Source organism: Bacillus rossius, chromosome 2 (genome assembly GCF_032445375.1).
Source record: "Bacillus rossius redtenbacheri isolate Brsri chromosome 2, Brsri_v3, whole genome shotgun sequence".
Taxonomy (NCBI): domain Eukaryota; kingdom Metazoa; phylum Arthropoda; class Insecta; order Phasmatodea; family Bacillidae; genus Bacillus; species Bacillus rossius.
The window spans coordinates 99117176-99138867 of record NC_086331.1 but is presented as its reverse complement, the minus strand read 5'-3'; the positions used below and the strand labels follow the sequence as shown (position 1 = coordinate 99138867).

At 34.0% G+C, this 21692-nt stretch overlaps 1 protein-coding gene across 5 annotated transcripts in view; it reads left to right on the top strand.

The window, feature by feature from the left end:
* The window catches only part of LOC134529504 (uncharacterized), a 69850-nt gene that overhangs the window by 6313 nt on the left and 41845 nt on the right, over nt 1-21692 (top strand). For 3 of the 5 annotated variants that reach the window (XM_063363654.1, XM_063363656.1, XM_063363659.1), the window contains exons 2-3: nt 11425-11550; nt 15735-15782. In XM_063363654.1, the coding sequence (XP_063219724.1) occupies nt 11425-11550; nt 15735-15782 (174 nt within the window). Of the gene's footprint in view, nt 1-5263; nt 5364-11424; nt 11551-15734; nt 15783-21692 lie in introns of those variants that run through there. The other 2 variants (XM_063363655.1, XM_063363657.1) reach the window with 2 other exon arrangements.

The following is a 21692-nucleotide window of genomic DNA, read 5'->3' as shown; positions in this document are numbered from 1 at the left end:
AGGTTCAAAACCAATAAATTCCTCTTTGCTCTTACAATCAACTTCTTTAGAAGTTTCATATTGACCCAGCTTCCCAAGTACAGTTCCTGACCCTGTTTAAAAATTAAATTACAACGTACTGTGATTTTCTGTGTCAGAGTATCGTATAGTATGTAGTTGCTAGAGTCTTCATAACTAGCAAATATTAGTTTCTTTTTTCGGACAATTTCTTCCACTTCTACTCTGGTACTAATGTGTATGCCTTACTTCCGAAGACTCGTGTGTGATCCAATGATGCTTTCTTTCCATACCATTTTTAATGAGCCGTGTCCTGAGTAACTGAATTTGGTATGTATGCGATTTTAAGATAAACTGCGGTATTCACTGCTTCAGCCCAAAAATATAAATGCAAGTCCTTTGAATAAAGTTTTGATCTCACACTTTCCATATCATTCCTGTTCTCTCCTTCAGCATGCCAATGTTGTTCTGGTGAATATGAAGCAGTTGTCTCCAGGATTATTACATTGGACACCAAAAACTCCTGGAAAGGATACCTAATAAATTCCGTTCCATTATCATCTCTCAAACTTAGCACACTATTATCAAATTTATTTTTACAAATATGCACCACTTCTTCTACGTCACTTTTATGCTTCAAAAATCTAACAAATTTGAAAGATGATTCCTCATCTTTGTAAAGTATAAAAAAATCACCCTTCAACAGATTGTTCAGGCATTGGGCCACACAAATCACTATTGATCAACTCACCTGCCGTATTGGCTCTCTCTGAAATCTGTTTGAAGGGTAACTGATGCTGCTTATCATAAAAACAGCCTTGACTGAAGTAGTCTCCAACCTTATCAAGTTTTACATCACCAACTAGATTTGTAACTGCATTAAGGTATTTACTGTTTATGTGATCAAGACGTTCATACCACAACCTAAAATTATCATCAGTAACGTTCAGCTCATTACATCTGGAATTCTTGAAAAGCATAGTGTAAAGTATCCTTTGGTAACCCAACTGCAACTGACTTTTTATACCTCAAAAACTTCAGCCTTATTTCCACAGTTTATTATCACCATCCATTTTCTTTTGAATTAGACTTCAAAAAATGGGCTGTGTCTCCGTTCTGGTATAAACATATCACTCATAATAGCTCCTGTTCAAGTATTATGCAGAAGTCTTTCAGTCCTGACAGTACATCTCTTATTTTTTCAGCCAATTTAAAATTATTACCAAGTATCACATTCACATTTACCTCAAAAAACTTTCAAAAAATGTCATAAATACATATGGCAGGATGCCCCACTGTCGATTGTCCATTTCAACTCATTACTCATATCATGTATTGAATGACTCACTATAAAAGTGGTTCTGTCATTTGTAAAAACTTTGCTTCTAGTTGGAGGTCTGTCAGACCCCAGGTGCCTGCAGTTTCTTGCTATGTGGTGGCTGTCTTCTTGATAGTTATAACGTATGACATTTCTTTAAATGGTGCTATGGTACCTTGAAACATTTGAAGCCGATTCTCGATTTTTCACACTTGGTCCACGTTGTCTCCTCATCTAGTAATTGAGCTGTGAGTTTATACAAAGTTTTTTATTATTTTCATCTGTTAACAGACAGACTTGATGGAAAGTCCTAAACTTGTCAGGTAAAGTACTTTATATCTTCATTATGTCTGTAGTTTGTCATACTTTCTTCTGTTTCTCTAATCAACATGGCCAGATTTTCTACTCATGAAATTTAAATAAAAATTCCTTTATTACTTTCTATTTTAAATTGATGAAAATGTCCTAGTAGGGCCATACGGCTGTACTCCGATTTCTATTGATAAACAGCATTTAGTTTTTCAATTATTTCATAATACATGTAATGATTTTCAACCAACTTGGTCTGGGAGAAGTCCATGGCGGATGTCAACACAAACATGGCATTGGCATCATCCACTGTCCATTTATCAAACTGTTTCTCATCTTCAGAGATTATAATTTTACCTGACACACTAAGTTATATTATTTAAACCTTTGGCCTTCAGAGCACAGATTATTTGATTTTTCCACTGTGGATAGTTATAACCATAACATTTATTAATACTACCAACGTCTAAACGTTCCGCCATTATGCTTTGCAATATACACAAGCTATAACAATCACCTGAAAATAGCCTTTCTTCAGCACCTGGGCCCATAACGTATTAACTGTTAGGTTTCTTTCTTTAAACATATGCAATTTATTAAGACTCGTTTATATTGCTTGTTGGCATGCATTACATCACTTAAAAATAACTAACCACATTACCAAATACCACAATCTCGGCCAAAAGCCATACCTAGCCTTCGTACTAGGAGCACCAACTTAACATAATTAATTGCACTCTTGCACATAAACAAAAAGAGAAGCAGCTAAAAATCAGCTTATGTCAAATGTTAAATGCACAGATAATTCCATAGAAGGAATTTAGTATTTCCTTCCATGGAAATATCTATGCTGTCTAGGCATTTCACATTTAACATAAGCTGATGTTGGCTTATTCTAAGAATGTACATTAATATATGTTTTGTATTGATGAACAAAATAATCATATTTGCATGCACTGGAAACACAGATGACAAAATTTAAAACTAAAGAAGTGTGAAAAAAGCAGGACTGGAATTTTGTACAACCGTAAAGGCACTCCAGAATGTTTTACTAGAAGCTTCAAATTGTTTATCAAACATTTAATTAAAGTAAATAGAAATAAATATGAGTTTTACACTATATATATATATATATATATATATATATATATATATATATATATATACATATATACATACATAAATACGTACATTCACATACATACACATACATACATACATACATACATACATACATACATACATACATACATACATACATAAATATCAATTGAAACAATTATTTTATGAAATCCAAGATTACCAACAAGTTTGTGCCAGTTGTAATTGGCTTTTTCCTTCTTCGAGAGAGACAAAATGACAAATCATGTAAGTCATTTGTAGTGGAAATGGAAAACAAATATAAAATTGGAGTGAAAAAACAGCATTTTTGGGTAAAATTTACTTGTGATATCTCAAAGTTTGTAGAAAGATAAAGTGATAGTGTGGTAATACCAGAAAAAATAATTTTTTTTGGTTGTCACTTTTTTTTTTTTCATATAGCTAAGCCTCTCTCATCCTTAACTATCCCTGTGCTAAATGGCTGTTAACATGACATTGGTGATGGTGCTGCATTGCTAGAACAATTTTTGAGCGACTAATAAGGCGCTAGTGTTAACTGAACTGTAAGATATAAATTAACTGTTGGTAATAATATTATTATTGCTTACTTATACGATGGAGCAAAATTATGCAGTAGTAAGACACTAGACTCACTTTCATCCTGATTTCAGTTTTCCAAGGTTTCCCAAAAACAGTGTAGGAAAATGCTGAGATGGTTCCGTACTATAGACCAAGGCTGATTACTTTCTGTTTGCTTGAACTGTGTGTTTTAGTTTATTCATCTTTAATTGTCTTGATGTCACCAAGATATTAAATTCAAAATACTTTGGCTATGATTATTTGGGAAAATTCCAAACAAAAATTATGGGAAGGGTATTTATGATAATATGGATATTTAAGTATAACTTATTCAAATGATGGTGTGGTAGGTGTTCTCCTGTATGGCTTGTTGGTAAGTTTAAATGAGTCTATAAGGGCACCAATCTACGAAGGTGGCTTTGCACATATTTGCAGTGGGCAAAGCAAGAGGGAGATGGGAAGAGGGTTGGCCACATAGCAGGACAGCAAGGGTAAGGGGTTTGTCTTGAACTCAAGATGGCTGGACCAAGAATAATTTTCGCTGGCACTGTTTTTGTTATCTCCTTGTTTGCACAGTCACTGTACACATTTTACACATGGTAGCTGCAGCACTAGTAGTGAGTTCGCCCAGGGATCACAACTTTGTCTGATACAACATAAAAACTATGTAACAAAAGAAAATATACACTATCTGCTTACATGAAGTGTGAAGTGGACAAGAAAACTTGGTCTCGAGGGGCTAGGAATTATGTGACTGGCGTGGGCAGGCTTTCTAGTAAGATTGACTCTGGGCGCCAGAGATGGAGCTAGCCGCTAAATAACAAAATAAAATGGGGGATTCCCCAACACTTCAGGACTAGATCCCATTAACAGTTCAGAAATCAAGCAAGGAACAGTTAGGTTGTACATGAGAGACACGTCACTAATAGACTGCTTAGAGGACATACAAGAAAAGCATATTAAAGTGGCTCAAGAGAATGGAAGGGGGCTGAAACTGCCTGAAGAGGCTGTTAGAGGACATACAAAGTTCAAAATGTAAAGGAATTGCACCTTACAGGCTTTAGAGGGGAAAGTTAGTATAGTGCGGCAGGGTGGCCGGGCATCATAGGAGGGTGTTATGGGGTTTATACTAAATGGTTTTACCAATGGACTGGGAAAGGGGGTGGGATTTAGACATCACAGTGGGGGTGAACACAGTGGTGCAAGGGAAGAGTGGTGGTAGAATCTGCAGTGTTGCATGTCAACACGGTGGCGAGCACTGACATGAGCAGGCCACGGGAGACTGGAAATGTGCAATAAATTGGGCAGAGACTATATTCTTGTTAGGTTAGCCACCGGAAGTGGACAGCTAGGACTGGGTTTGGCTGAGAGCTAGGCTGAAAGGCAGAAAGGTTGTGAGAAAGTGAAGTGTAGGAAAGGTTGTATAAAATTTTAAGTCATTAAAAGTTTAAAATGTTACTTTAGTTTCCATTACCACAATTTATATATTAAAATACTATTAAAGAAACAATTATGCCACAAAGTGAATTCTCAAAGTGGCACAATGTTACAGTATAAATGATCTCATAAACAATATTTTTTTGTTTACAATTTTAAAGAATGCCGTACAGGAAATTTAGAATGACTTTTTTAAGTCAAAATTTTTTTGAAGATTTTGTTTAGTTAGGTACTTAATTTAAAACTTTAAAATTTGTTTGTTAAAATTTATTTAGTTTAGAAATGTTAATGGCTTATGTAAAATTACTAATCAACCATATGGGTGTCATATGTCTATCAGTATTAGAAATTAACATATGCTTCCCTCAGACAGGGAAAAATGTGGAAAACAAAGGAAAATCATGTTATTAAAATGTTTTCAAAACCTGGATTATTTATAGTATTGTAGTTATCAAACTAGTGGTAATTTTTTTATAGCAATGGGTTCCTGTTAATGTTTTACAACCAGTATGTATTTTCATCATAAATTCATGTGGATTTGATGATCAGTATATGTTTCACCAACACAATTCATACGTAAGAAATGCAGTCATCTTTGGAATGATTTGAAGCACAAATATTGGTAAGCTTTTCACCATTCACAATCAATAATGTATCGTTTTATATTTTATTCAACTATAGTCATCATAATTTATATTTTGGCTATGTTTCATAATGTTGATGGAAATGATAATGCAAACTGTATATTTTGCATGAAAATCTTGTACCTAGTCACTGCCTATGTTATGTATTTTTGTCAATTTTTTTTAGTATGTTATTGTTATATCTTCATATTTTATTATAGATGGATTTGATAAAGGGGGGGGGGGGGAGGGTAAGAATTTACATTTTCCTCAAAATTAAATGACAGGCTAATAATTACATTTATTATACAGATTTTAATCGAAATAATTCTTTTTATTAGTACCTGTGCATTTGGGTAGGAATAGTTATACACATAGTTACACTACATTCACTACACCTTTGGATGCAGAAATTACATAAAGTGGAGCCCATGCAAACAAAGCCATTTAGTACCAAACAGTATTACTATATTATTTATATTGAGTAATTCATAACAGTATTGTTGCTTTCTTTTTATAAATATGTGTTATGAAACTTTTTTTAATATAGACGTAATCTATACCTGAGATGGTAATTTTGCTGATACTTTGTGCATATAAAAATTAAATTAATCCTTCAAATGCAAAATTTTGGTTGGGCAGGTTTTAGCCTGGGGAGTTAATGACCAACTTTATTCAGTTATCTTTAAAAAAAATCAATCTGAACTACATAAATGTAAATATAAGAAAGGTGTAAAAGACATGCCATGAAGCTAAGTTTGTAGGTGTTGTAATTATTGGACGATCTAGTTGGAGTCTCTGCGTTGAACAGTTAGCAAAAAGCTAAACATAGCTTGTTACTCTCATCATATTCTGTTCAGTAAATGGTGCTTAAAGTGTTAAGAGGTTGCATATTTTGCTTATGTATATTAATTAATATAGTATGGAATAATATTATTGGCAATCTACAAGCAAAATTAAAGTAAAATATTAGCTATGCAGAATAGATCAATGTGCTCAATTCCTTAAAAAATAAATCAGCAAACACACTGCAGACTTTTGTAAAAGAATGTAAAGGTACAGGTTTAAAACAACTCTGGCATTTAATGCTCTTATGCACAACAAATAAATGAGTAAATGAATGTATTAATTCTGAAATGCATTGCAGCATTCCATGTCAGTTCATCCAACAAAAATTGAAAATGTAACCATTGTTTTTTAATTTTGATAAAAATTGGTTCATTTGTTTGGTGACATAAGGCCACTTAAAAATCAAAATTTCAGATTTTTATCTCAAATACTTCCTGAGAAATCGAAGGTTTCGTTGTGACCATTTTTGGCCTAAAACAGGTTGTAATGACAGCATAAATTGGTCAGTATCTGTGTTTCCTTGCTTTGTATTTCACTGTAATACCAATATTTCAGAATAAGAACACATTTCCTTATGAATTCTCTAGAGAATTCAAATTTTGCCACCAAATTGCTATATCTAGAATGGTTTGTAAGTTATAACAGAATTATTAACATGACTGATGTTTCATGTATCATCTGCATCCTTTATTACAAAATAGACTGTATTTCAAAAGGCAGACCTCACAAAAAAATGAGCTTGGTACTATGTGAAAGAGAAGGAAATTTCCTATAAGATACATTAAAAAAAAAAATAGTGGCTTTCTGCTGGAAACATGTAATGTACTCGATAATCGCTTACTAATGCTATATGTACACATAAAAAAAATTCCCTACTTACACAAATCTATTGCCAATGAATTAGAATCTACAGACACAATCCTCCAATTTTTGCAATTAGCAAACTGCATTGCTTTTCTGATAAAGCTGCCATTCTATATCACACTTGCACAAGTCTTCTTTCAAACAACTGTAAGTTCTGCCAGAGCTGCTTTTGATGGTGCCTGCAAGATGCAGAGTATGTGTGCAAAAGGAACACAGCACACATCGTCTCGAGGTGAAGGCCAGTAAAAGGAAGCACTTGAACCGGCAGGGTGCATGAAGGTTACTTGATCATCTTATTCTGACCTATCAATGTTGTTTACAACACCAACAAACCATTTTTTGTCATACACACAAGACACATAGTAACCAGTATACAGTTTTGATATCGTACCACCAGGGTCTTTGCTAGCTGCTGTAGCGAAATTGAAAACTAAGAAATATGCATTATCCTGACTTGTTTTCTTCATTCCTATTTCATACTGGGATATTGGTGAAGCATTGTGAAACCCTCTTGTGCCTGGGATTGTCTTTGCCATAGTATACCGTTGTTGTAGAGTCGAACGAACGTCATCCATATCATTCTTGTCAATGTAATGAAAGATAATACCTGTTATGTGTTCATTGCAGTAGGTAAACATCTTAGACACTGATGTAATTTGGTCTTGGAATGGTCGTTGAAGACTAGCTTTTGATGTCAGTCGCTTAACAGTTCCCCCAATTCCATCGCAAGATGATTTGCCATGGCTTGTGGCAAAGAATTACCAAGAAGCTGTGAGCTGAAAATCTTGTGTGTGGTGGCACAAATTGAGGATATTCTTGCAGTTCTTGTACTGAGCAGCACAATCATCACTAAAATAATGTATGTGTTTTACATGAGGCAGGTGTCTTTTAACATATGTGACTATTTCCGACTGTGTTTTATACACCATGGAAACATCATGATCCAAATCATTTGACAAAAAACAATGACTGCTTGTTTTCAAATTAGTATTGTCTGAAATTTTGTAGTAAATGACTACTGGATGAACTGTACATTGACTATTGGTCCAATGGTATCCTTGTGCTTCATTTTGGATAACGAAGGAAAAATTTTCACTGAAATCTAATAAAGCTATAACTTCTCTTTCACTTATTTTCTCTTTCAGCTGCTTGAGGTAGTCCGATTGTTTTTTTGTGGTATAGGAATGGGGTATGAGGAGTTCCATTTTTTGTACTAAAATTTCCATAAAGTCTTCTACACTTGAGGTAAGGGTTTGTAATTGTGTTCGGTCTGTACTGACCCACTGTTGATATTCAATCACATCATCTGGATCACAGTCTAAAGTATGATATAGATGCTGCTTTAGAGTATCTGGAGAAGGACATTGCTCACATTGTCTTAGCATTCAGGCAGGATTAAAAATGTCACATACAAGATACAAAATAAATGAACCATACTTTTCACCTACACCAAGACAGTAAAGAAGTAATTCAACATTTTGGTGTATAGTGCACACACAGACGAAATGGGTTCCAGAACTTCCAGCTAAAACGCACCATTTAGGACGCAACGTACAAAACTTTGAAAACACTACCTTGAGAGATGGATATTTTGCCTTAAAAGAACAATACAGCTCATGCAAGTTGCATAGCAAAAGTCTTTTCTGTTTGTAAACATTTTTGGATATAATAACTTTATCTTTCATTCCTGGCATTTCCCTGGAAAACTCATCATCTTGATAGAAATCTTGAATGACCTGCACAGTTTCTTCAGGTAACTTCTTCCCACCTGTGGGATGAACTAATGCGCAGATTCCTTTTTCCAGTGTAAGTTGTCTTGCATGTCTTACCATGTACTCAGAAACACCAAATTCTTGTGCTGCCTTCTGTCTGGACCATGATTGAGGGATAAGGGTAAGAATTTGTAATTTTCTTTGTCTATTCATTGTGGGCAGCTTTTGCTTTATTAAAGTTACCAAACGGTCCAAATCGGCAGCCTTTTTTTCCACTTCATGCCTCTGTAATTCTGTACTTTCACTAGTTGATGTGGCTGGAAGCTGTACATCTAATACTTTAGATATTTTGTCTGCTACAGCTGATGATACCTCTTGTACTTTACGTTTCCCATATTTTTCTTTTGCATGTTGTGGTACAGCATGCAGTTTTATTGGTGACTGTTGCAAATATTCCAAACTTTTGTCAAGTAAGCAATGGGTTTCTTCTTTTGATGCTTGAATCTCTAAACCCTCTGCAACGTCACTTTCAGATGATTCTGAAGATACCTGTGCACCTACTACTTGAATATTATACAACCTATTCCTACATGAGGAGCATAATTTTTTACCAGGAATTAAATTAATTCGCTTGTCTGCTGCTTTTCTGTAGCACTGTAAAGAGATTGTGCGCAAAGAATGCTTAACTGGAACACTATGCACTTTTATAGGATCACAACATGATGTCTGAAACATTTCATACTTCTTAATATAAAACAATTCGTGATGAAAACATATGGTGTGAAGATTATGTTTAGAAATACCTGACTCAGCACAAGAAGAGTTTGAATATCTTTGGAAAGTGATTCCAATCTTTTGATTCCCTTTGTTTTAATATAACACTCTTTATGGCATTCTTCATGCATATCATTCCCAACAGAACATAATTCTAGTTTAGTAGTACTGATAGCCATGTAGTTCTCATCCAACTTATAATGAACTAAGACTTTCCACTAATATTATACACAGGCAGCGCAGTAAGACTGGCCTACACAGTGTAGTCTGCATGGTGGCAGACACACGCCTTATCTCTGACCCGTTATCTTTATTGCTTTCCTCCCCTCTGCCCCTCTGTTCATGGGCCTCTATACTGCATTTGCTGTGACAGCCCAGATATTAGGCCTATCTCTCAACTGCCTCTGAGGAAGCAGAAAAAAAAACCAATGCCAAGAGGAACAGAGCAAGTATCGGAAAATATGGGACATACACAACCCTTATATTTGATCCTCTTTGCTTCCATCTTCTGGCTGCCTTCTGTTAGGGGCCCCATTTACATCACCAAGTCATTTTCATTTTGTTTTTCAACACTCCAGCAGAAAGCCACTATTTTTTTTAATGTATCTTATAGAAAATTTCCTCCTCTTTCACATAGTACCAAGCTCATTTTTTTTGTGAGGTCTGCCTTTTGAGATACAGTCTATTTTGTAATAAAGGATGCAGATGATACATGAAACATCAGTCATGTTAATAATTCTGTTATAACTTACAAACCATTCTAGATATAGCAATTTGGTGGCAAAATTTGAATTCTCTAGAGAATTTTACATAAGGATAAGTGTTCTTATTCTGAAATATTGGTATTACATTGAAATACAAAGCAAGGAAACACAGATACTGACCAATTTATGCTGTCATTACAACCTGTTTTAGGCCAAAAATGGTCGCAAAGGAACCTTCGATTTCTCAGGAAGTATTTGAGATAAAAATCTAAAATTTTGGATTTTAAGTGGCCTTTTGTCACCTAACAATTGAACCAATTTTTATTAAAATCAAAAAACATGGGTTACATGCCCTGGATGAACTGACATGGAATGACCCAGCTGTAACATTTTTCTTCATAAATTTGAGTCATCCTGGGGTGTTGGGATTGTGTTAATGAGCCATGCCACATGAGCACAATGCATTAGCAATCATATCATGCACCCATCTTTGTGTGAAGTTTAATACTTCCTTCCCTTTGTGTATGCACACACACGCACACGCGTGCGCAAGCTTGTCAATAAATATATTTGTCCGTAAAACTATAGATAGCCAGTGGCAGTTAAGAACACAAATCCACAGTCACAATACAAGAGAAAAGAAAATATTCACGTAAGCTTAAATCATGCTAAAAAAAGTGTAGTAATTTTTTTCAATTATATAGTAAATGAATCAACAATGTACTATATCAACTTAACGTAATCACAACCACTTAACGTTTAATATATTTTTTTTTAATTTTCTGACCATTACAATTTTAGGGCTGAAAAAGTATTCTAACACTGATAATGTAAATAAATTTTTTTATGAATGATAATGTAATTGTAAATTATAATAGGATATATTAAACTCATTGTGTATTTGTATGCTTAGATTTTACAATAACATTTTAATTAAGGAAAATTGTATTTGCAATTTTTTACCATGTAGTTTTAAATTGTATGTATGTCTGTATTATTTTTTAAATACATTATGTTTATTTTTATAGTACGAAGTCCAATTGCATCAGTGTCTGCTCTTATCCACAATGAATGATTGTATGAATGAGGAGTGAATGAATGAAATTATTAATTCTGAAATGCATTGCAACATGAACTTTTTTTTTTCTCCTCTTCAGAGGAGTGAACTATTTAGATATTTCAAGGAAATTGGGATTGTGGATTCTGAAGAATTAAATGGAAGTATTATATTTGCTGGTGACTTGAATGAGGATAAGCCAACATATTTTTCTGCAGCTTATCAGGTATGTAAATTTTATTGTAATTTAAACAACATTATAGGTCTTACAGTTTTTCTATTTTGAGTAGGAATTCTTCTTTTTTTTTTTAACTTTTTGTCTACTTTACACTACTTTTTAGTTACATAAATATTAATTCTTTTATAAGTATACAATAAATGCTCTTTAGCACTTTTTGGCACTTCTGGTTATTTTCTATTGCTTTACATTTTATTTACTTCTGGGAGTATTTTATTTTTATTCATGATTTTAAATTAATGGAATTATAGATAGTGCCTTGGCTGGACCCCTAACTACCTGTGTGGAGCTTGTGAGCCTACTCACTTAACAATTATTTTAATTGATTGGTTCTTTAATATTTACATACCTGTGATGTCAAAACTATGTGTTACATTTTTTTACGAATCTGAAATTTTGGGCATCTCATCACTGCCTCTGGTGGCCCAACCCAGTGTGCTCCGTGTCACATGACTGCCGTGCCATTTAGCATGACCAGCCAACACCCTTAGCCTTTTTAAACCAGTCTTATCCCTCCACAACTCAATACACATATATGTATATCAAGCACTCAAATTGAGGAGGGGTCACTCAATTCTGCTTCTGGGTTGGTATCTCATCACAGCCACTATCCCTGAGGACTTCTTTCCGAGACACTGATAATCCATCCCAACTTTGGTAGTTAAAGATATCCTTTTTGTATATTTTAAAGTTGTTTTAATTTTGCTGGTACTCATATCAGTCTCTAGCAAGTAAATAAATGTTTGTTTATAGTTTGTACACTTCATTAGATTTTTTAAAATTTAAAATAAAATTATTTATTTCACCTGCCTGGCATCAGACAAGATAAATTAATACAAGATTGTGTCTTATGAGTAGTAGTTAGAACACGATTATACAGTGAATTGCGATAAAACTGAAATAACACCGAACAGCATGTCAGTTGACAGTATAGCACCAAATTGCATGTTATATCAATTAAAAGCTGCAATTAAGCAGCAATTTAATGTTTGACATTCAAGTGATGTCATTTTTCCTGAAAAAAATTTGTACCAAAGTTCATAGATCAGAGAAATTAATTTAATTTGACTTTTCTATTTATTGAGGAGCTTAATATTACTTGTTTTGAGTACCATTGTACTGTATATTAATTTTTCTTGGTTAGTCCAGTTAAACTGTAATGGAGATTGATAATCCGGCATGGCCATGGTTCCAAACATGCCATATTAAAGACCTTTCACTGAATTTTGTGGCTTTGATCACTAAATTCTCAAAATCACGTGTGGCAAGGAAGTAGAATTGGTAGTAGTTAAATGTTTTTAGGCAATTTTTGGAAAAATGCTGAGTGAATTTTTTCGATGCGCACGCACCATGCAACATAATTTTCACAGGAACATGGCGGACCCACATGTATGAACATGTACCCCCCATATATAGTCACTTTCATAAAAATTAGGGGACATATCAAATGTATTGGTGTGCCAAATGAAACTTTTATGGTAGTGAAACTACCCTGGAATATATTTGTCTTAGTAGAGAGTAATTTCAAGTTTTAAAAAACCTAAGGATACTGGCATTACAACAATTATAATATTCTCCTTACAATATTCTGTCAGGCTTCATAGCACAGTAGCCATATTTCAATAAAATTCCTTGTCAAAAATCAGGTCCAAGCTGGAGTTCAGTTTTTTTTCCTAGTTTTTTTTTATATTTATTGGTAACGTTCCCATAAATTTCAAAAAATCTGTGTCGTAAATCAAAAAGAAGTATTACTTCTGATGCGTGTACTTAAGTACACACACCATTTTTTAAAATTATTACAATATAAGTCATTTATGTTCTATATTTGAATTACTGTAAATAACATACTTAATGTAATAATTGTACATAGGTTGTAATATTTGGTTTTTTTATTTTAGTTAGCACTCAATAATCCAATTTGGCATGTTTCCTAATCAGGCACCAATCGAACTGGTCATGTTTGGATCTTTTTGTAGGATTTAGGCATTTTTTTGACCTTACACGACTCAAGGTAACAAAGTTCGCCTAGAAGATATTGTGGCACTATGTGCTTGTTTTATATTCGCCACTTTTTTCCTCTTGCTTTTAGAAATTACCTGGATGTCTCTCTGCAGTCTCACTTTATCTTCTTTATACCTTCATGCCTACATGCAAGGCTATACTCAAGTTTCAAATAGCCATTTGAAGGATGCTTAAAATTAATTGCCATAATTATGAAGTTTGTCAGGCACAGATTTGTTTCCACTTATTTTTTACACTTGAGTTATTGCTTTGTGATTTTGGGGTATGATTTTATTCCTAAGACGATTATCTACTGAAATAAATTTTTATCTACATAAAATATTCCTCTGCTTCACTGTAAGGAACCATTAAAATTAAACTTACTGTGCTCATCGTTAAAACTTATGTTTTTTCGGGTGATGGAAATAAGTAATTTTTGCAATAACAAAACATTAACTATCCCTATCTGTGGTAATATGATATTCAAAGAAATGACTTTAACAAAATTATTTCACGTTTTAATAATAAAACTTCTAATTGTTTATGCTATTGTTTTATTCAGGAGACAGCTAGCTACTTAAATAAATTTATATTTTAATAACAATTTGTATAAATTTTATATTAAAAGCTTATGAAAGATTTTACACACACTTTTCCTAAAACTTAATTACGTATTGGTTATCATGCTTAGGTTTTTTTTGTAACAACAATATGTTTAATAGGCCCTTTTATAATAAACTCACCGGACAAAATCTTATTCCCCCTGGAGAAATCATTACTAGCATCATTTAATACCGTATAACTCCATCTCTGGACTTGATAACCGCCTTTATTCGGTTAGGAAGTGAGTCCCTAAGGTGGTGCAGGTACTTCACATCCATGTTAAGCCACTCACTGAGTATTTGATCATGCAATTCCATCAAATCGCGGGAATGCTGATGTCGGAGTTTCACACGCTGTTCCAACATGTCCCACAGATTTTTAATGGAGTTCCAGACAGGTGATTTTGCAGGCCAATTGAGATGTAATAGAGTGGGGGAGTGTTAATAAAACCAGTCACATATGCGTCCAGCCTGATGAACTTTGCTGTTTTCTTGAAAAATTGTGGCATACTCAACATGCAGATGTTGACTGAAAGGCAACACCTGACCATTCAGATTTTTAAATAAACATCCTGGTTCATGTTAGTGGTCACTGCAGTGAGAGGGCCCGATCCGTGACATAAAAAAATCCCCATAACATCACAGACCCACATCCGGCTTGAACCTGACCTTGCACACATTCAGGATGATTCTCTCGCTAACAGGTTCGGATGGACCTTCATTCACTGACTGCAAAAATTCCTTTCTGGCGTGGAAGGGGTACACGTTTTTGGTCTCTCTGTTAGGATCTTTTTCGAATCACAATTCTGACGTGTTTCGAGGCTACGTGTAGTGCACCACTGCTTGTAAACATGTTGAACAGACAGCTGTGAAACACCAACGAATCCAGCAACTTTACGGACTGTAAGGTCATGGGCGCGGCCAAACATGATTGCCCATTTTTGCCACTCTGTCGCATCCTTACATCTACCCATGTTGACGATCACTGTCCGTTTGAAACATTATGTGGGTGACTAATTTTTTGTCTGGTGAGCTTATCTTTTTGTACAGAAGACATGGGGCTAAAAAAACAAACAATAGTTTTAAGGATAAAATTACTTATTTTCTTGCAACAGGCTGGTGGCTTGCTAAATGTTGGTCACAATTCGTGTTTATGCTTCTTTTGATGATGCTAGATGTATACCGTATGTCCTTCTAAAGTAATGATTTTTTTTAATAAGTATTGTGTTTGAATAAGTTAATGTTTTACAAACAAGTTTTTTCAACATTTCCATAAGAAACCACTTATCTATCATAATGAATATCTCAACAGTGTGTGATTAAATTCTTCATTAGGCCTATGTATCAATATACATTAACTTTGCAGATCATCTGTGATTTTTGTTTATTCATGGTATTCCCATTAAAACTATATTAAAACCTGTTCTGAAAAACTCGCTAATCTGGCATGCCTGTGATCCTGAGTGTGCCATAAAAAAAGTGCTTTTGCTGTAATTTACTCCAAAGTCATCAAACAGTGGTGGTGGTGTATTTTGTATTTAAATAATAATTTAATTTCCTTGTTTCCAGTGGCAGAGTCAGGCCTGGGTGTATTTGAGAAATTTGTTCAACTGTGAGGTATGAAAATTTTTATTTTAATAACTAAACTAAAACAATATAGCAACAATTACTGTCAAAAGTGTTTTGGGTGTTTTCATGTAGGCTATTAGGTCAACAGTATAGTAAACCTTTGCTGCTATAAAGTAGATAACTTTACTTTATTAGCTTTTACGATTAGCTGAGTAATCAAAATAAAAGATTTTTAAACCATTTATATTAATAAATAATGGTCTTCTTTGTCAAGTACTGAAAACTAAATTTTGTTTCGAGTTTTATTATATCATTTTTAATTTAACAACAGTATTGATAGAATTTTTTTTTCAGTAGGTACTAAATTATCATCCATATTGTAAATGGTAAAATATAGTGGCTTTATTTTGCTCTGTATATAGCCTAATATTGAACTGTGAAGACCAAAAGTGGAGTGTCGAAACTCAAATATGGATTTTTCATCCTCTGTACTTCCAGCAAGGTGTAATTTAATGACGACTTGATCAGTTAAGTGTAAATAATTACTTTATTTGCTTTCAGCTTATGCACAGATTTTATGATATGGTTTGTAAATTATCTTATCTCACTTTGTGATTTTGGTACTTTGATCACTATTGCTAATTGTAGTCCAATTAGCCCTAAGTCTGATGCTACAACCCAGTTTCTTTTATACTGATTTTAGGCCTGTGCGAAGCTTTGACCAAACGACTCAATCAAAATTTGCTATTTGTTTTATTTGAAGCTTTTGTTGTGATGTAAAACTTTGCAGCTGATGTGAAGCTTTGCATTTGTTGTTAAGCTTTGCATTCGTTGTGAAGCTTTAAAACATTGAAGCATAATATTCACTGCTCCTCAGTTATAAGCCAAAATTTTCCAATTTCGAAATTGTGCTTTTTAATTTTGCAAGTGAAAATTAACATAACTAAAGTGAAGAAGTGGTATGGTCAGCCACATTAATACAAAATATAAACATATACTTAGTATTATGTTTGTTTAAAATGTTTTGGGTTAAAGTTTTAGTAATGCCAGAATTTTAACTTCTAATGTGTGTCCTTTTTTTGTATGCAAAATAGTTCAACTGTAATACATAATTTCAGTCATTATTTTAAAATTAATAATGTACAAAATGTTTGAATATGTAACATTTGCATAACTCAAGTACATGCCAAATATTCTGGTTTGCTGATTAAGGGGAAGGAGAACAAATTGTGATATTTTTGAATAATTTTTCTAGTGGGATTAAGTTTACTTACCGGTGAAGGGGCAGCCCCCCCCCCCCCCCTCCTCCTCTGTTGACCAAGCCCTGTTAAAACTTCACATGTATAATTTCTGATGTGTAACATCTTAGCTCTCAGTGTACAGCTTTGGTGGCAATCATTTTGTGAATATGACGGAGGTTAAGGCTCGGTCTCAGTCTTGAGAAATTGGCCTTGCGGCACTCTGGCCGTTGAGAGGTGGAAAGATGAGCAGAATTCACAACACAGTGCCTTACCCCCCTCTCTAGACCAGTGAGGGAGGTAGGTTTTCCTTCGCTCCTTGGTTACCCCTCAGCCCTCGCTTATGCATTGAACCGCTATTTATGGACTGCACCCTCCCTCTCCCTTCCTGTAAGTTGTTATCTCACAGGCGACCGGGAGGGAAAATCCTTCCGTCTGGCCTAGGGTCAGTAGCCTCACATTTCAGACATGTGATCTGTCACGGCCACTATCGATAACACACCGCGCCAGTCAGAAGGTGTCTGCGTGTCATTCTGTTCTGCTTTGATATTAGTTTATATAGACCTAGTAACACAGGATTCTGCCCTGGTTTTATAGCTGGTTTGTTTTTATATCTCAGAGCTATGTATAAGCGTATCAGTATAAATAGTTTTCCAATAACATATTGGGGTGAAAAAATTGAAATTCATCTTATTTTCAGTAATTATGGTGTTTATAAGAATTGGTTTTGCTAGCCTTGCGCTGCATTCTTACTCTAGACATTACAATCTGTAAGTGCGAGGATTACTTTGACCACTGCCAAACAGCAAATCAGCTGGTATATTGACAGTAATATCAGATAGGGGTCCATAATACTATTCCTTGTTAAACTAAAAAAAAATTTAATTTGATTGAGTTGCTTCCACTTACACGAACACAAATATTCTGAAAAGGGTAACACATGGTCATCACTCATGTTGTTACACATAAACACACTGCATTTCTTGAAAACACTGTACCGTTGTCATGTAATTTTCATAACACGTCAAATTCGGCCATTAAGAAGACTTTAAATTACTTACATAAATTTTGCGTTGTAAGGTTTTCAAGTAAGTCAATGAAAAATTTGGGTTTTGAAGATGTTTTTATTTCTAATTTAAGTTTTATATATATATATTATTGAATTCCTCCGTGACACTGAATTTCTTGAATTCTGCTTTACGTTGACCTATCATGTTCGACTTAAAATAACAAAGAAGTAAGTTCGTTGTTACTGCTATAAGTAGTACAGCCAAAGATATATAAAAATTTTCTACACATATCAATTCTGCTTGAGAAACAGTTTAGACAAACAAAATCCATAGTCAATAAAAATGTTACGGTAGGGTTGTAGACATGTAGGGGCCTAATAACACAATGGTACACTATATTCCTACAAATTCATAACAATATATTTACAAAACAAATTGGGTTAACACACAAGCATAGTACAGTTAGGATCAACGTTCATGTGTGTGTGTGTGTGTGTGTACACTGTACAGTGGAAAAAAAGCATTTCAGCTAAGATACATAAATTCTTAGAAAATAAAAAAATTACTTGTAAATTACAATACATCAAAATGTCTATAACAATAAATGTACATTAAAAGTTATGATTAATTTTGTTAATGTTTTCATACACATAAATGTTTTGCGTTTTTTTAAAGTGTTTTTGTCATGTTATATTTTCAAACAAAAAAAAATGTGCATTTAGTATCAGTCAATAAACCAAAATTTTGTGTCAAACTAAATACATTATATATTTCAGTATTGTTTTAGCATGCACAAAAATTACGAACTGAATTATAAGCTGAAGACAGATTACTTAGCATAATTAATACATCAAAATTAGTATTCCGTTAATTTGTGACCGACATATTTAAAACTTTTATTTAACAGAACTTTATAACATTATCAATAGTTTTATAATTTTTACACTGTTATGTGAATATATCTGCTGATATGGTCAGCTCCGTTTCTGTAGCGCCATTTTTCGGTCAGTCTGAGCCTTTAGAATGTAATCCGGATTTCTGATTGGCATTGACCTCGTGTATCTCGGATCAATTAGCTCTGGTAGTAGACAGTTCAAGTAAAATGTTTTTAACTTCTTTTCCATAACATTGCTCCAAAAAGCATTGTCTCGTTCAACACGTACCACCAGTATTCCTTTCTTTGTCCAGATTGTGAAAAGGCAATACCTTGTTCCGGTAATGTGAAGCTGACCTTGGACTTGGTAGTAATAATTGCTTTTTTTGTTAACTTCGAAACCTTTCTCGGATTTAATTATACACTGCAATTTATTTAATGCTATAGCTTCTTCAGGTTTCATGTCAACAATAGATGAAGGACACTTAACTTGAACAATGGTGTCGTTTCCTACTATGCCATCAGGAGTAGCGCCGATGAATGGAATATCTTTGTCAATGAATAACCCACATTCTGTAATTTTGATATTCTGCTTTCTTTCAAGATCTCTTAATAGCATCTTGCTCATGTACCTGACCATATTGCATTGCTGGCACAAGCACATTATTACTGTAAATGATTGTTTTAACAAGATTCTCGCATCCTGTAGTTGATTTTCTCTTGCAGACGGTTACCAAATGAGAAGCTGTTAACAGTTTTCTTCTCTGTTCTATCCATTCACCACTGTGTCGCTGCATAACCGTAAGACGTTCCAGTGATTTTCTCTCTTCATTGGTCTTTTCTAAGCTCTTAAGGAACTCTAACTTCTCTTTCTCGTAGTCTTCAGCAGACATATCTGGTCTTTGGGCATTTGCTCCATAATCCTGATCATTTGTCCCTTTTTTCCTTCCATCTTGCAAGAGACTAAAAGTATTGCGACTTAGATATCTGGCAGACACTTCAAGCTTTTCCATCAGGCCATATTTATTTAGTTCAGGAACTATATTGATCTCATTTTGTTTATTTTCGCTTGTGCAAAAATAGTTGCATTCATTACATAATGTGTGCTCTCCAAAGACATGTTGAGCTCCATTTAAAATATCTTTCCTCAGTTGATCTACTTTTTCGTTCTATTGCAAATCTTCAGATTTTCTGTATAGTACTGCCTTCGTAACTGCAGCCCTCAGTCTCATAATGCTAGCCCCAACGACTTTCCTTAGCCTCACTGGATAACGACCTCCATCACTAATTTTTACATCTCTCAGTTTGTTATAATAGTTTCTCAGCAAATGGTTCCTGCACTCAATTTTCTCTACAGTAATGTTCTTATAAGGTTTTGCATCAAGGATTCTTTTATAAACACTACTATCACCATCTGCTACTAGTTTTGCATACCTCACCCCATGAATAGCCTCGCTAGACAAAAATCCTTCCACAATTATAGCTTCTTCCATACTTGAGGAGCTCTGGTTCCAATTTTTGCTGCAAGTGTGATCACGTGGTGGTGTTTTTCTTGATTCAGCTCTGGTGCAAATTGTGCAAAACTTATTTTTTACACCGATGAAAATAACCTTTCTTGTGTAAAAGCCCATAAGTGCCGCCTGTAAAAAAAGTGGAAACAAAAGTATCATAACGTTTTATAGATCATCTGTACCAGAGAATGCTTAAGAATATAACAATTCACTTAGAGATTTGAGCTGTGCTTAGTTGGTTAAATGTGACAACAACAATGTAGCGAAGAGGAAATGGAGCACCAATATTAATACCGCCGGGAATTGAACTCAGTTTGTCGTGGAGAAAAGCAAATTGTGTGCCCATTATTATTTATTTAATTTATTTATCGAATTCGTAAGTTAATTTGTGGTGTGTGTGATGTTTATAACACAAATTTCGCAGTCATGCTGTATGCTACATGGTAGTCGAACCTGGAACTAAATATAAATATTTGAACCTGGAACTAAATATAAATATTTGAAACACTGTTTATAAGCAAACCATCTATCAAATGTACACAAATGTATATATATTTAATATCGTCCTAAGATTTCCTATAGCTGTATTTTAAAATTTAACAATTTTTTTGATAATTAAAAAATTAACAAATATAATATTTTTTTAAACTTATTAAAAACCGTTAAGCCGCTAATTTTTATAATGCAACCAATGCCAATAATGTCGTCTTGCTGTAGATTATTTATTTGATGCTTTTTGATGTTTCTCAGCTGTGCTAATAGTGCAGCAAAATGAACACTTTTTCCCATTGTATATCTGCTATAAGACCGAGCCTTAAGAAAAGGAAATGTTTAACAACCACGGTGCTGCCATCAGTGGTGGATGGCTAGAATCAAAGTTCACAAATACAAAGAGAAATTGTATTGTATTAACTGTTTATTGAATTTAAGCAAGCTGAACAGTATTTTAATAAAATTCTTTGTTGAAAATTAGATCCAAAGCCAGGGTTTAGTATTTTTTTCAAGTCTTTTTTGCTTTTATCGGAGCCGTTGCATTAAATAGTTTAAAATTTCTCTCTGCAAGTTAAATGATTTGATAGTCGACTTTGCTGCTCCAGCAGCGAATTCTAGCGGCGTGTGTGGAAATATGTGATTTTCATCCAGAAATGTAGTTGAAAACACAATTTGCGTATATTTATCATGCTGTGCATTATTTTAAAGAATATACTTTAAATTTTTGTGTCAGAGCCCCTATTTTTGTATTACAAGTGTATTTGCAACATGAAAACACATGAATTTGCTGGTTACTGAGGTTAGATGTTACACATTACTGGCGAGTACTGAAT